This window comes from Charadrius vociferus, unplaced genomic scaffold (assembly GCF_000708025.1).
Source record: "Charadrius vociferus isolate BGI_N301 unplaced genomic scaffold, ASM70802v2 scaffold196, whole genome shotgun sequence".
Classification (NCBI taxonomy): Eukaryota; Metazoa; Chordata; class Aves; order Charadriiformes; family Charadriidae; genus Charadrius; species Charadrius vociferus.
In genome coordinates this window covers 430,740-447,199 of record NW_009648953.1, presented here as the reverse complement: position 1 = coordinate 447,199, position 16,460 = coordinate 430,740, and the positions used below count along the sequence as shown (strand labels likewise).

The 16,460-nt window shown below is 39.5% G+C and overlaps 1 protein-coding gene across 2 annotated transcripts in view; it reads right to left on the bottom strand.

The window, feature by feature from the left end:
- The window catches only part of BRAF (B-Raf proto-oncogene, serine/threonine kinase), a 64,164-nt gene that overhangs the window by 33,109 nt on the left and 14,595 nt on the right, over window positions 1-16,460 (bottom strand). For both annotated transcript variants that reach the window (XM_009887395.1, XM_009887396.1), the window contains exons 3-6: window positions 3,519-3,622; window positions 2,702-2,804; window positions 1,271-1,419; window positions 18-137 (exon numbers count right to left, since the gene is read on the bottom strand). In XM_009887395.1, the coding sequence (XP_009885697.1) occupies window positions 18-137; window positions 1,271-1,419; window positions 2,702-2,804; window positions 3,519-3,622 (476 nt within the window). The remainder of the gene's footprint in view (window positions 1-17; window positions 138-1,270; window positions 1,420-2,701; window positions 2,805-3,518; window positions 3,623-16,460) is intronic.

Sequence of the window (16,460 nt, the reverse complement as noted above, 5' to 3'; positions counted from 1 at the left end):
CAGGAATAAGGTCATACCCAACAGAATCTGAGGGGGGCACTGAGGGGTACGATCCAGATGCTGGGGTGGTCTCTCCTAAGGAGGCCTCCTCCTGCGGTATGGGGTGATGTTCAAAGAACTTGGAGACAAACAGCAAACTGTGAGGCAAGAACAAAACAAAAACAGCCTAACTTCTGCAAAGCCCAGAAGCTTCACAACACAACACTCAATAATTGAACCCCCCCACCCAAAACAACCGCAAACCCCCTCACTAATCAAATTCTAAATTTTAAAATAAAGACTACACTAACACATTAATCTGCAAGATATGTTAAAAATAGTATTTGCTTGGCAAAAGATCAAAAGATCATGCCTTAGACATACCCTTGTGGAAAGTAATTTTTTAATCTTTTAGTTGAAATTGCAAATATCTGGTTCCTCAAGAATGCACAACTTATCCTATATGTTGAGTACACAAACTAATTTTAATGTTTGCACTGATGGAATGCCAAAACCCAAATGCCAAATGGATAGAACCATGTTATCCATAAGCCCTGAGCACAAACCCTGGAGGAACCCAAGGAAATAGTGACAAATACCAACATAAGTATAAATTAAATTTATTCTTGGGGGGAAAGCTAGCATTTTAAATGATTCCTTATATGAAAGTCATTTAAAAGACTTAATAGCATCTGCTGAAACCAATCAAACAGAACACAGAGCCAGTTTACAACAGATCCTTAACCTACATCAGAGACTTGCACAAATAGATCAATAATTAAATTCAAGAACACACGACTGTTTGGGACATTCTCTTTCATGTTTCTTACCTCAGCACCAAACTCTCTAATGGATTTGTTTTCAATCACTGTAAAACCAACTGCAATTTCACCATATTAAACTAGTGTCTCTTAACACTTTTTTCAGGTTGAAGAGAATAAACCCACATCTAAACATTTAAACAGGGCCCTAGCCATCACATAATAAAGAACTAGTTTTGATTGAGAATAACAACTGTGAACAATGAGAAGCCTGTCTGATACAGTCAAGTGCTCAGCCACCCCATTCATGCTTCAAAGAAAGCATTTCATAGTCCAGAAAAAAAAAAGAACTGGTTGTCTGAGCTAGCAGAGAGAATATGAATTATGCATTCTCATAAGAACAGTAGAGCTCCTATATTTTTTTCAGGCAGCACCTCTGACTTCCTGCATTACAGTTTTAACATAAGAAATCACTGACAGCTGTAAGCCTAATAAAAGGCTCAGCTTTAAAAAGAATTGTGATTACTTACTCAAGTTGGTCATAATTAACACACATCAGTGGCACTTCTGTACTACAGCGCTGGTGAAATTTGTAGCCACATGTCTGGCACCGGAATCCCTGGAAAAGCAGCTTTCGACAAAAGTCGCAGAATGCTAACGTGAAGAATGTTTTTCGTACCTATATTGTCAAAAATAATCATAATTAAATAGAGTCCTTCTGCAAGCCTAAGATAGGCTATTTGTTTTTACCTCCCTCAAATACACTTACTAGCCTCTTTTTTGATGCTAGACCTACAGTTTTATATATCAAACCGACATAAAAGATTGTCTCCTTTTTGAAACAGTCTTCATGCATTAAAATTTTCTTTCAACTATTTATTGGAATTAATGCTTCACTTCATCAGCAGTAAGAAAAACAGCAACAAGTGAAGCAAAACAGTGCACTGTTAAAACGCTAGACACAAACATTCAGAATTTAATTGGATACAACCTATAAAAACAAAAGCTGCTGAAAGATTATCTCATCTTCCAATTTTTCCAGTAGCCAAATGACATTTTTATCCAAAACTTGCAGGACTGGAAATACAGATATGGCTCATATATATGTCTTCTATGTATGGTTACATATACAGTTGCAATTTTGACTACCGAAACTCACAAACATTTAAAATCACAGAAGGGTGAACAGATGTTATCCCCATATTATAGAGGGGAAAAATGATTTAGTTTCATTTTCAAATTTATCAATACTTGGCATAAAAACACATTCTAGTTGTATTACTACATGTAATAATCAAAATTTCAGACAGCTATCAAAAAAATGTTAAGCCTACTAGACTTTCATCTAACTAGCCATAGCCAAACTAGCTTGTTGGAGTAAAATAGTTTAGGCAGCTTGCAAATAAAATTTTGGGGTTTTATTTAAATAAAAGGTCTTTCTTCTCAATGTGAAAAACTATTTCCAGGATTTTGTATGTAGCTGTAACGGTTTAGATGGATTCTGTTTAGCAGCTTCCTTTTACTTGGTGCCTTATCAGGTCAAAACATATTTGTGCGCTAGCATCACTGATGATGTCAGCACCGCTCTGGGAATAGTTAGTTCATTAGTTAATTGCTGCTGCAGAGCCAGCAGGGAGGCCCAGAATATATTTTATAGATACAGCAATACAAAAATAGTAGATTATTATTACAGCTCTGCAATGCAGTGCTGATTTAAACCCCCTCCATTTATAGATTTTAGAGGGTATATTCCATCCAAATGTGAAAGTTTTAAGGGCGATCAAGTACACTAACATCACTTCAATTACAATTCTATCTAATTCACTTAAGCTATTGTGATTAAAAACTTATTTTGCAACCTTCATCACATCCCACAGATACAAAATATTATTCAAAGTTGTTAAATTGAAGTACAAAGTTGACTTCACCCTATTCAACACTCCATAAAAACCAATACATACAAAATTGTGTGTCGTGAGTGGCACATTCTCCAAGACTTCCACATGCAACTCCTCTCCCGTCAGCCAGGAAATGTCAGTGTCCCAGCCAATTGGCTTCTTCTCGCTAAAGTGTAAAGAAGCCTTTCATTAGCACCGGCGCACAAACCCTTGCAGGTCTCCAGCTGAAGATGTGAAATCAGCTACCCAGTCTCTAACTGCAAGAAGCTTTAAGGGCAAGACATCAAGCTCAGCACACACCAAGGAGAGCACACCTTCCCTGGACAAACTGCATAGAAGAAACGCACTTTTTCAATCGGCTCCAGTGGTGGCCAACTCCTTGGTTCTAAGGTGACTGACACCTTACTGATCAAATGAAGTGCTTGTGAAAATACTTGTTTCATAGAAGAGCCAAAGAGATGGCTAATTTTGTGCAGCAAGAAAATCTACAAACTTTTTAAGGCTGGAAACTCAATTATTTTTTTTCCCCAGAGGAACTCTATAGTCAGGAATACACTATAACCAAGTAAAATTAAACCAAAAGGTTAAAGAAACCTATTTAATACTTGTTTGGTTAGCATGACTTTGATTAACGAGTGTTTTGCCAGCAGTCTGTAAGATCATATTAGTCTCTATTATGCCCGTTCTTGAAGTGATTAAATCTTTTTCTAGATGTTTGTCATTCTTTTTAGATGCCATCAAGACACAAATTGTTTTAGTGCAAAGTGTCATATCATTCTGAACTTTGTAAACAACTTCCACAAGGTTGGATAGGATCGGCCATACTGGATAACTTCAAGAAGAGATTCTGAGAGCAAAAACCATCACACACAAACCGTACCCATCTTGTATTCTGTAAACAGCACAGCATTCTGGAATAAGACCTCTCATCATCAGAGCTTTCTTCAGGCTGTCTCGGACTGTCACTCCACATCTTGCTGGAACCTAGAGGTCAAATATAAAAGAAATTACTTAAAACAAGTTCCAATTTATCCCCCCAAACCAATGCAAACATTCTGACCCTCAAGTGCTGAAATCCACTTTTCCTGATGCTTTACAGAATGCTAGGTAAGTTTTTCAAAACCTTTTTTGTTCTGCAGAGAATTTTATTGGTGAACAGTATATAAGCAATCTAGGTTAGCTAGAAGAGAGAACAAGCTCTACATTTCTATCAACATTTGGAATGAAGTCTTGACCCAACTCCAAAAGTGACTTTCCAACTCTTCTCAACTTGAAGAAAGTGGAGACACAGCACACAGATCGCTAATAACTATGTACATCTAGAAAAAGTTCAGGCCAAGCTGAAAAATTAAGCGGGGCAACATGCCAAGTGGAATTAAAATGAAAGAACTAACTTAGGCTGCTCTCAAAAAACATGACCATAAAATGTAAACATTTTATTTTCTATTTCTAAAATAGAAGATAAGCATGCAAACAAGTAAAATAAAACAAATCATCTGAGTCAGGCAGACCATCACCTCTCAATGTAACCTATATTTGCAACTCTGCAGACACTTCCTATTTGAAAAACGTACTCCTCTTCTGTTCCACTATTCGAAAAGTGTAAATATCTAAAAGGATGGGAAGAAGTCAGAAGCAGACTAAAACTAGCCAAACAAAGAACTGCAAACTATGCAAAGTAAAAATATGTTCCTTGCCTCTATTCCAGCTGTAGACATATCATATGGTTATAAGTATATCATCTCTAGGTATACCTGTGATTTAACAATGTATAGTGCCAAGCCATAAAAACAGAACAATATATAATGTGGTGATTAAGTGTAGTTAAGGTGTTGAGTATTACCCACTTACTATTCTAGAACTAAATAGTGAAAATACGTAACACTTCAGGTGGTATACACACCGGGACATCTCCCATAATCACAGACAGCGCCTCAAACATGAATCAAAAGAAAAACCCACAAACCTGTCTGAACACCTGAGACCCACTTCTAGCTTGCTATGGGCCTACGCCAGAGCCCTCTGTAGCCAAAAGCGGTCTCTTAATCAGCTTCAACTGGCTTTGGATCGGAGCCTAGTTTTTGCTCCTTGCACTTAAATTTCCATGGGTATTTAGGGGCCCTATGTCCTACTTAAGGATGACAGTGAAAAGTAGCAGTCTATTTCAAGTAGCTTTGGGAACACCACTTGAGGTTACGCTACATATTGCATTTCTAGAACTCAAACATATGCTCTCACAGAAGACACAAATTAAAGGAAGTCTTCCTCCCATTAATATGAAAGTGCTTCTTACTGGATATTGGTGCATTTCATCTGATCAACAAGTAAACATTTAAAAAAAAGAATTTCCACTAATTCCTTGGAAAAAGTATCCTATAGCATACTACTTTACAATCTTGATATTCAGCCTTAAGAGACTTTGGTTTACACATTCCATTACTTCTTAATGCATCTTTTTATTAATCTAAGTAACTTCTTCCCAGCCTAGAAGTTAACACTGTGGCTTTCAATCACTTGTAGGTCAATCCTCCGGCATAAGACATCCTTAATTGTTACCAGCACCTGTCACTGGTATTAAGAGGCTCCTGGGAGCACCTATTTTGTCAATATCGTCAACAAACTTTCCAATGTAAAACTCAGCCCTCTGTTACTTAAATGTCTACCAAACTAATTGTTCACACCAAAATGAACTGTTCATAGGGTCACTCTGTGACCGGTGCCCCCGGCTCCCGATCCCTGGCAAAGTGTTTAGCATAACTAATGCCATTTTGTGAGGCAAGCAGCCATTCTCAGTGACCAAGCAGGTCATGTATTTGTTCCCTTTCCCTCATTATCAGGCCCTGAAGGTCCTGTGAACCAAGCAGACAAACCAAACAGATTTCTTCTTCCCCTCCCCATTGAACCCAAGGTTTCTGGGTGCCAGGCCGACTATTCCCTTCCTTTGCTGACCTTGATGGTCCCAGGCACCCAAGGCCATCAGGTGGTGGCGATGGCCTTGTCACAGAACAGGGAAGACTAACAGCATGCAGAGCACTGTCTAGAAAAATCAAGCCGTTATAAGTCCCAAGGGGAGAACTTGGACTGAAGCTGCTGCTGGACAGTGAGACCCAGGGCCTGCCGTGGCCAGGGATGCCTCCACCATCCTCTGCTTTCTCCAAGGACTGAGGGAGTGACTTGTCTTCTTTTATATGAATTTAGAGTCTCGATTATAACTGCTATATTGATACAGCAAACCATGTGTTAAGATTTGACCCAATCTGCAGAGGGTTCAGGTGACGAGAAATTATAAGTTAAGTTGCATTACAAATTCTGTATTATGCTACTAGTAAGTTGGACTATACTGATTCTGCTTGTGAAATCCTGTGCCATTCTAATAATAAATTTTGTGCTATATTGATCATAACATCATGTTAAGAAAATAAAGCTTTAACTGTAATTACAATTTAGTGCTGCCATCATTCTGCCAAGGATGTCTAAAAGAACCTATCTGCCCCTTAAGTGCTGGGTGACAAGATCTCCCTGCCTCCAACATAGTTATTTACAGAGTACAAATTTTGAAGAATTTGACTAACATCTCTGAAGATTTTGGAGATGTGCTCTGTACTCCCACACAGATCAGGTTCCATTACAAGCCATTTCGATGGGACATGCAAGTGTTCTTTGGCTCAAGGCTATTTGTCCTGTAAGTACAGCTCCCACTGGATTGAGGTAGAGCCCCCACATGCACTTCAGGTCTACCTTTCCAGCAACCTCAGTTACTTCGTCACTGATATCCACAGTGGAAGACGACATTCAAACACTGAGCGGGTGACACACAGACCCAGGGCAGTGGGGAAAAGGGAATGAAGAGAGCCAGGAAAGCAGTTGGGCATGAAGGAGAAATGGGAAGAGAGAGGCAGGACAATCTTAAGAACTGACCAGGGAAAGCACGTGTACATGGGGAGAGGGCACTGCCACGAGCAGGTTGGGAAACAGCCAAGCAGGACCGAGGGAAGACAGACTGAAGAGCTAAATGAGGCAGAAGGCAGAAAACATAGATATGATGAACTACCACTGGTTGAAACAACTAGGGAGGCAATGGAAGCACATCCTGAAGAGGAAGCTTTCATGCTATGGTTAGGAGAAAAGATGGCTCATTTTGGACAAGGAGCACGAGGGGAAGGGAATGCCTAAGAGATGTATTAGAACTGAGCATTGGAGGGGTGGAAGTTTCTAGCTTAGGCAGAAAACTTCAAGGCAGCAAGTACTAAGAGAAATCAGGGCAGTAAAATCTAGACCTGGGTGAGGGAACAGAACAGGACAAAGAGGAGAAGCCAAGGAGCGGAAAGGTGACTAACATTAAAGAGATAAAGAGAAAAAGGGAAGTAGCCTTGTGCTCACTGGAAGACATTTTCTTCCTCCAGCACTGATCCTCCATAAAGGGTGATAACATCCTCCAGTACCTCATGAAGAAAAGATCTGCATCAGGAACCTAAAAGTTCCAACTCTATTAATGAATTACACTGGTGTAAATAATGACACTTCAAGTGGTTATTTTTTTCTTTTAAGTTTTACTGAAAACAAGATTTATGAAGTTACAGGCTTCCTTTAAAGAAACCAATAAAGTCCCAAGAAATCAATAAAGTTCCCAAGTTTTGAGGCAAGCTCTCAAAACTTGGAAAGTATCAGAATGAAGGTTGCCTACAGCAATGCAAGTGCAACAGAAATATGAAAAATGTGCATTAAACGTTTTGCTCACTTATCATTCACTATTCCTCAGTATTACTTCCCCAAGTCCCCTTCATTAAAATCTGAGCCATATTTATGCAACTCGCAATTAGAAACATGGATAGAACATTTGTTCTCTTCACTGCCATTTACAACAAGATCCAGCTAAAAAACAGTTGGGGAACTGTTTTGATTACTTTCGAAAATCACCAGGACTCTGTATCAGCATCACATTTAGAACATTCTCTTACAGAACTCCTGAGCAGAGAAACAGAAGGCTAAATTAAAAGAACTAAATACTAGAATAAATCCCTGTGGTATTGATTAATCATTTTCCCAGACTGGTACAGTACGGTCTATCACCATCTGTGCACGTAGCCCTTCAGCGCCCTCCTTCAGTCCCTACCAGTTCCTGCTGTAAAGCAGAAATCTCACCCTGCAAAGCATCCCCACTAAAACCTCTCTTTTCCCCGCCTCATTCTCTTCTCACACCCAAACCATGGCAAAGTTAAAGAAAAGTCCCGCTCCAAGTGATTTGGAGAGCAACTCAATCTCAAGAAAAAAAACTTAAAGAAATTAATTTTTTTTTCCAGCTAAGAGACAGAAGCAGGAGTTTCAGAACAGCTTCCTACTCACCCCCAGGCGGAGGGAGGGAGGTCATGTGGCCCCACAGCCTGGGAGCGCGAGAAGCAGGAGCCCCGGCATGGCGCAGCCCCCCGGCTGCCTGCCAGGAGCCGGCAGCTCCACCACCGCAGGCAGGCACCAAAGTGGTTTTATCAGTTCCATCAAGAGTTTTCACAGGGTTCCCACAGAGCATTTTAACTGAATCACACCAGCATTTTTTGACAAAATAGGTTCCCCATGAGAAAATTTCTGACCTACTCCCAAATCCGCACCCTTATGACTGTAATCTGGTAAACTGAACAAAGTCTGCATTTTCTTGAAAAAAAGAATGCTTAATATTATCTCAAACCCACTTTGTGCATGTCCATCCATTATCTTTTGATCCCTCTGTTTTGTAACTAAGAGATTCTTAATCTCTTTCACAACAGTTACCACCTAGAAATTCACACTACTGAATCAGGGAATCTGTTTCCAAATTCTAATTGCTAAAGGTTTTCTTTTTAAGTTACTTACATACCTAAGATTTGTAGATCAGAAGAGGTTTAGGTTTTCATAACAATTTGAAAGTTGATTCAGCAAACAATTTTCAAAAGCAAAGGGCATGAAAGAGTATGGGCTACACAATACTAAGGAATAGTACAGAAGCTGCCAATACAGACTCCAAGCTGTGTTCACTGTGTAGCTTAATAATATACCAGAGAATGTAATCTACTTGTCCATCTTGAATCAGGCAAGTAGTGATTGACCTAAGAAGACACCAAAACACATGCTCAACTTTGCAAATGTGAAGTCCCAAGGAAACAAATGAAAATTATTCTAGACTCCAAAAATTCTCAAAGCAGAGTCTTACTACCTAGACAGATTAAATAGAACTACAGCACTTAAGTTCCTCATTTCTTTTACGCATATAAACTATTTCTATGGACAGTAAGTATTCATAACAACATTGCTGATATATATTTAGTACCACAGCCACAAGCATTTAAGCAATGCATAATAAATCATTTATTTCGGTAAATCAGGTCATTCCCGATTCAGTAAGAAATTCAGGGCTACATCCCTAAATAACTCTTACATCACTTTTCTAACATCAGAGCAGAAACTGGCATAGTCTCAGTAAGTTAAAAATGCTTCCTTACACCAGTGCAGTTTCCAATATTTTACAGCAATAAAGAGACTGAGAAGCACTTCAAAAATCAATATAAAGGTATTCTCTGAAAGTGGAGAGGCTGGACAGCTCTCAATATCTAGTATTATACTTCTCAAAAGTAGTTATCTGGTTCTGTTTTTTTTCCTCAGCCTAGCACTGTAGTTCAGCTCACTTTAGCCAAGTGTTATTTATGTATGTAAAGTATGTGTAACATACCTTAGAGCTTCAGAAAAATTTTAAGTAGTTAAACAGAGTACTGGGTACAATAGCGAGAATATTGCAAATAGCATGGATTTTGAAATATCACTTCAAAGTACTGTTTTACTTACCTCAATACATACACCTTGAAAGACCACTTTTTTTCCCCTCTGGTACCTATATGACTAAAAAATGCCAGCAACATGCTCACAGAATTCAATGTGTTGGGAGAGAAATAAGCTAAGCTATCTTTTCGCCAAATAACTAGTTTTGCCTTCTGACATGTTAGGTTTTCTGGTAAAAATCCAAACATGAGATCCACATTTAATTTCTCATCTTAGGTATTAAGGACAAATGTTTAACCAGTCGGCCACTTTTTACAGCACTAACAGATAAAATTAACCCCTTCTGTGGCAATGAGGTGTCCTGGCTTGAGGTAAAACAGAACCAATTTTCTGTTCAGTAATATTCCTTTCAGCTAAGCCTCTTCTAACTAACTGAACTCTCTGAAATAAACAGCATATTTTTAAGAGCGTAGACCACTCCCAGAGTGATAAAACCTGTTTATGCCAAGGAATGGTATGCAGAGGGGCTCTTGCTTATACCTATTGCTGTAACACCCAAGGGCAGCTAACTTGGTTATTTGCACCACTGGAGGGTCGGAAGTGGAAAAGCGTAGAGGGGTCGCACTTGCGGGGAGGAGCAGACCCAAAACTGACCAACAGGGTATTCCATCCCATCTGCCTCATGCTCAGTATAAAAGCTGAGGGATCAAAGGGTCAGTCTCTCACTCTTCAATGGCTGGCATCCAAGGCGGACTCTGTCTGTTCATCTGCCTTCAATCTCGATCCGTGGGTTCCTGAATCCAGATCTAGAATCCAGTTCCCGTCCATCACTGAGTCCAGCCTGGGACTTTCCCAGTGTCTGCCAGTGATGCAACCGCCATCCTGGGAGCTCAACATGGTTTTGTATATATTGTATATATTCCATTATTTTCTTTATTATTTTATTAATATTTTCAGTAAAGTAGTTTAGTCTCTTTTTTAAACTCATAGGTCTCTCTCTCCCCCCTTACCTCCTTTGAGAGTGAGGTGGTGAAGGGCATCTGTCATTCATTTCAGTGGCCAGTACAGCCCAAACCATGACAAGAGGACATAAGATGATATTGAACATCACAGCCTAGTCTATAAAACGAAGAACATTGCTTTCAGACACAGCTGTTCTGTATTTCAGTGCATGAAGCTCTGACCAACTTCCAGGAGAAAGCAGCATTTAAGAATATACATTCTTAACGGAGCACATTAGTAAGACAAATGGGAGACAATTCCATTGCATTAAATCTTGTTTCCAAGGAAGCTGAACAGAATTTACCCATTTTACAAAGCTGTTACCATTCCATCAAATGCATCCCATTTAACTTGCAAAGACATCGGTTATCAGCACCCACTTGAACCTCCAACGCAATTAAGGGGTACTCACTTGTAGAACACAATGGCCTGATTTATGTGAATACAGAACATTTGCTTAAGAGTATACCACCACTAAAGCACACTGGATCAAACCTGCTGTGCCTAGTCAACAGCAGGCTCCACACTATCATTTCTCAAGCTTTTGAGGGACAGCTTCCAAACTGTGTTCAGAAGAGCACCAATCATTTGTAAGGCGATAGTAGACAGCAGGATCACCATCTTAAAAATTTTAGTTAGGGTGAATACCTAGTGCCAGTAGTTGTGAAGACTGACAGTGACCCACTAATTAAAAAAAAGTTTGGAAAACGCAGCTTCAGACTTGAGAGAAATGCTCATCTAGAAAAATATCCATAGCCACTATATGGGAATGAAAACCCAGGACCTTGAGGTTTCTGTTCAAGTGACGAAAGAGTCAGCTGGCTGCTCTCCAAACAAAAACCCGAACGCATCAGAAATTTAAGTTACAAAATAGCTTAAATAAATCTTTCTAATAGGTCAGCCCAGAGTCCACTTGCGTAGTATCCTGTCTCTGATGATCACACTCCAAATGTTTTAAAGGCGGGGGGGTGGGGGGAGAAACTGGAATTCACATCCCCCTTTAAACTTCTGCAACTGATCCTAAAAACAAATGGATACTTTCATCTCCAGGTAGTATACACACTCTCTACAAATATTAAAGCTTTGGTTGGTTAGTTTACCTAAACAACACAAGAAGCCATGAATTTAAGTATGACTTACTAGACCTGGAATCAAAACATTTCTTCCAATTATTTTCAGATTTGTGACTTGCATTCCATTTCATGGAGTGCCTGCCTAATCACGAGGTAAAGGAAACACTCCAAACAGTATTTTCCTCTATCATTACTTTCTACAGACAGACTTTCCATCTCTTAAGAAATCACTAAGCTCCTCTTATTTGAGGAATATTCTTGAAAAGCGGTGATCAATGTTGCATGAGGCATTCCAGATGACAAGCCATCAATTTTATAATGGCAAGTTTTCAATATTGTTTGACTTTGCAATCTAAGACTGCGTGTCAACAGAACAGAAGTAGATTTAATTATTCTCTTTTCAACACATACTACTCTGGATTTAACCAAGACTGAGTTTAGCCTGGTGTGGTGGGTTAACCCCGGCAGGCAGCTAAGCATCACCCAGCTGCCTGCTCACTCCCCCCTCAGTGGGATGCGGGAAGAGAACTGGAAGGACAAAAGCAAGAAAACTCCTGGGTCGCAATAAAGACAATTTAGTAAGTGAAGGGAAAAAAAGAAGGGAAAAAAATTTCCTAGTGATGCAGAAGCACTCACTCACCACCAGCAGACTGATGCCCAGCCAGTCCCTGAGCAATAGCAACTTTGGAAAAACTCCCCTCCGTTTTATTGCGGAGGATGATATTATATGGAATGGAACAGCCCTTTGGTGAGTTAGGGTCAAGCTGTCCCAGCCGTGTCCCCTCCTCAGCCTACTAGCTGCGGGGGCAGTGGGAAACAGGGAAGGCTTGACCCTGTGCCAGCACTGCTCAGCAATAGCGAAAATACTAGTGTGTTTTTAGCACTGGTTTGGTCACCAGTCTAAAACACAGCAATATATGAGCTGCTGTAAAGAAAATTAACTCTGCTCAAGCCAGACCCCAGTGCAGTCTGTTGTAGCACTGCTGCTCACCTTGCTTCACTAAACACTTCCCAAAGACACATTCTTCAGGCTTTCCCAGACATGAAGCACTTACTCATAGTAGCTGTAAAGTTTATTTCATTGTACAACTCCTGTGATGTAATAAAATCTTGTTTGCTTATTGACAGCCTAGAGACCTTCCAGAGTTAATTACTTCCCAATGAAAATTTAGTCTCTAATTCGATTTTGCCTTTCAGCAATAGGATAGGTAGGCCAATAGCTCTCCCAGATAATCCAAGTATTTTTTTTTTAAAAAAAAGTATCAGGTGACATTTACTTGAAAGTAAACTACCTATTACTTCATTCTCCCAGTCTGTTCATATGATGCACTAAATTCCAAAGCATTCAGATACATTCAGCAAGCATCCATTAGCATAGGCTAAAAATAAACTCAATTTCTGCTGCACGTTTGATATGTCATGGGAATTTGTAATTGTTTTTGATTAGAAAAACCTAATCATGTTAAACCAGGTGTGTAATTAAAGGCAAGAAACTAGTTTATTCAGCTGCCTGAACATCCCTTCTCTGAATTTTCCTTATACTTGACAGGTGAAACTGGTAGGGCAGCTTGAATGCCTATAGAAATCCAGTGATTATTATTCAGTAAGCTTGAGGCATAAGCTTGCAGCATAAACTGCAGAAAGCAAGATGCAAATCTTAAGTCAAAAGAAATGCATCGGGTACCAGATCTGAAAACAGAACATTCGAAGCATTCCAGTTGTACATGCATGATGAATTAAGAATTTATGCAGGGTACAAATATCTGATTTTTCCAGTCTTCATGACTGCAGAGAAGACCACATGATTGCCTGTCTAATTAAAAGGCAGTTGTACACTAATTAACCAAGGTGTGACAAGTGAGAAACCTGAAATAAGAGTTGTGCCCATGCACAGCATTCACAGTCCTGTTTAGTTTCTGCAAGTCTTAAAAATACAAATTTTCTCTTTTAAAAACTCAGTCTCATATTTGCATTTTGAGAACTTTCATTAACTTTCTAATATGTGCGTAACTATGACACTTACCTAAAGCATACCAACGCACAAAGTGGAAAAGAGCTTTACTGGCCCAAGTTTATGCTGAGATTTTATACAAATCAACTCTAATTACTCCTAAACTTAAAAAAACCCAAAGAACAAAAAAAACCAGACAGCCCTCCATAGTTGAACATAGAAGAAAGGGAAACTTTTTTCTTTACCAAAGTATTACTTTTGGTTTAGAAGCTACCATAGGAAGTTTTGAGACTTCACGGTAGGTGAAAACGCACAATAATTGGATTGATTCCTCTTACAGAGGAATGCAAAATTGGAACAGTCCTTGCAATTGGTAATGTTTGGGGTTTTTTTCTTATCCCAAGGCTACCAGCTTAAAATTGGCACTCTCAAAGACATGCAAAAAATACTTTACCCAGGTGCTCAAAAACCTAAAACCTGCCCACCCCAAACCCTCAAAGAAAAAAAGTCACACAACTAGAAGCAATATGAAAAAATGCTTAAATCTTGTCCTATATGCAAATACCATATTCCTGTAATCTCTACATTCATCGAAAGCTGTTTATTCTCATTGGCCAGAAGTCTTCTTCAGTTAATTTTAAGCTTTTTCACTGTCTTCTGCTTCTTACATTAAACTGAAGTTACCCTGTTGAGATCTTTAATGACTTCTTCCTATACCTCTGGATCAGTTGTTAATCCTCATTTTCCTTGAATTACTACCCCTTCCCAACAATCAGATACGTGTCTCCTCCTATTCATTTGCACGAATGTCATTTTCTGTTTCGTTTCTTTCTCTGCTTGCACCTTCAATCATATAATTTATAAAAAAAGAAAAATCATCGTAATCCACAACACAATTATCTAAGGACCCCACAAGGCTCTGTTCTCTTCTGGCTCCATACATTCTCTTAGAAATCTCATTGGTAAATGTAACCTAAGCTTTTATTCTGACGCAGTACTATCCACTTCCCATTCAAGACTACCTCCCTTCCACCAAAACTAAGTCTCGGCATCTAGCAATCTTTCAGACTTCTAGTGGCCAGCTTAAGGTCAGAGTTCTTACCTCCCTCTCCCATCCAAAAGCTCTCTCTTAATTACCAGGTTTGTTAGTATCCAGCCCACAGCCATTTAGATTCCTAACCCAAACAAGCTTCAAACTGATTTTTCCCTAAATTCTTCCACCCACAGTTTGGATAAGCCTCATCAATTTGTTCTGCAAAACAACTGACAATCTCAGGTAGGCTTTTACCATCTTGCACTTGTATTATTTCAACATCCTTCTCTGGCCTTGAAACAAAATAAACCAAATCCACCCGCACAGACTTATCCTGGTCACATCTATGCAGAGCGCTTCTCCAAAGGACATTTAACTTGCCAGCTGAACCATGCCACTGAGGAAAGAGGAAGCATACACACTTCAGACATTTATCTCCCTGCATTATAGGGGATAAACCCCCCGCCCCGAGAACAGTAAACAATTTGTTGTTTTTTCTAGGTTGTTCAGAGAAGGAAACTTCATTCCTTCCCAGGCCAGCTACAGAGAAAAACAATCTTCTATTTCTGACACTACTTATTCATTGATTCCCCTCCAACTAACCAAGCCAGCTACTTAGTTTTGCTTTCAAAAAAAGTTACATTCTAACCCTGCTGTGTGGCTGCCTGAATCAAGATGCTGACTTCAACTGCTAAATGATGAGCACCAGTAGGCTCTACCACATACTGGCTAGACGTTCATGGAAACACCTTCACACGTTTTCCTACATTAGGAAAAACTTTGTCCAACACTCTGCTTTATCATGACACCTATAAAGAAACCTGACATCAGCTACACTAGCTATGCACCAAAAATCACACTGATCCACATGGTCTCATCTCTTTGTAGTCCATCAGTTTCCTCACATTATATTTCTAATTGGAGCCAACTCAGACAGATGTATTTGCATTATCCTACACGCAAACAATACTAATAAACAAAAACCCTAGATAACTCTCAACTAACAAGGCAGTTGCTAGTCAAAAATTTAAGCATTCCCCACCGCCCCCCCCCTCCGTTTCCTGCATTTTTAACAGCTCTAAACAAATAGCAGAAGGCTGTTGTAGTACTTGGGACTGCTTCAGAGTATGATCACAGGTAAATAAGGAGGTTGGTTCTCCATTACCAACTTAATTCCAGTCACTTTAAGAACTGTCATTGCATTCCCAGATAAAAATAACAAAGACTCACAAGTATCTGGCAAGATTTCTCCCCTCCTGAAGTGGGGTCTGCAGTTGGAGGTAGAGACTGAAAATAGTATTATGATATTAAAAAGAGAATTATTTCAGAAGCAGACATTAATCAAAAGCAATTAAGGGTGGAGTGGGGGGAAGCTTGTTGCAACACTGCAACTTTTAACAGCATCTCTCCTGTCCCAGCTATGAGCTCAGTTGTAGGACACATTTTATCCTTATTTTAACAGCCATATGGAACAGGGACTTGGGACAGGTGGAGGCCCTAATAGCAAGTACCACATATTTTCAGAAGGAATCTCCTTCCTGCTTCAACCTATCACATCCGAAGCCATCCTGTATAGTTGAAAGGTTCAAACTCCCATCACGGCTACATAAGCAAATGGCTCAGTTAATGGGCACAAGTGAGACACGATAGGTTTATTCCTAAAGCCAAAGGTTACCAAGGAAGACTAAGATGTGTGTAACACTTCTCTATCCATTGAGAGAATGAAGAAAGTCTACTACAGCAAGTAATCTCACTGTTCCCTGAAATCTGCTGTGTGCTTTTTAGGCAAGTAGTCTATCACCTGACTACTGGCAGTTAAAACTGCCGTTCTTTCTGAATCGGGTTCGCTTCTGGAATTTCCTTAGTTTTAAACAGACTACATGTAGGACTAATAAATATTGAAAAAAACAGAGTAACTACATTAAGAGTCACCGTACAAGAAATTCCCTACTTTCTCAATAATATAAGCACTGTTTCAAGTTTCAGAGAAATGCACTTCAGCTCTAAGGCCAATAACCC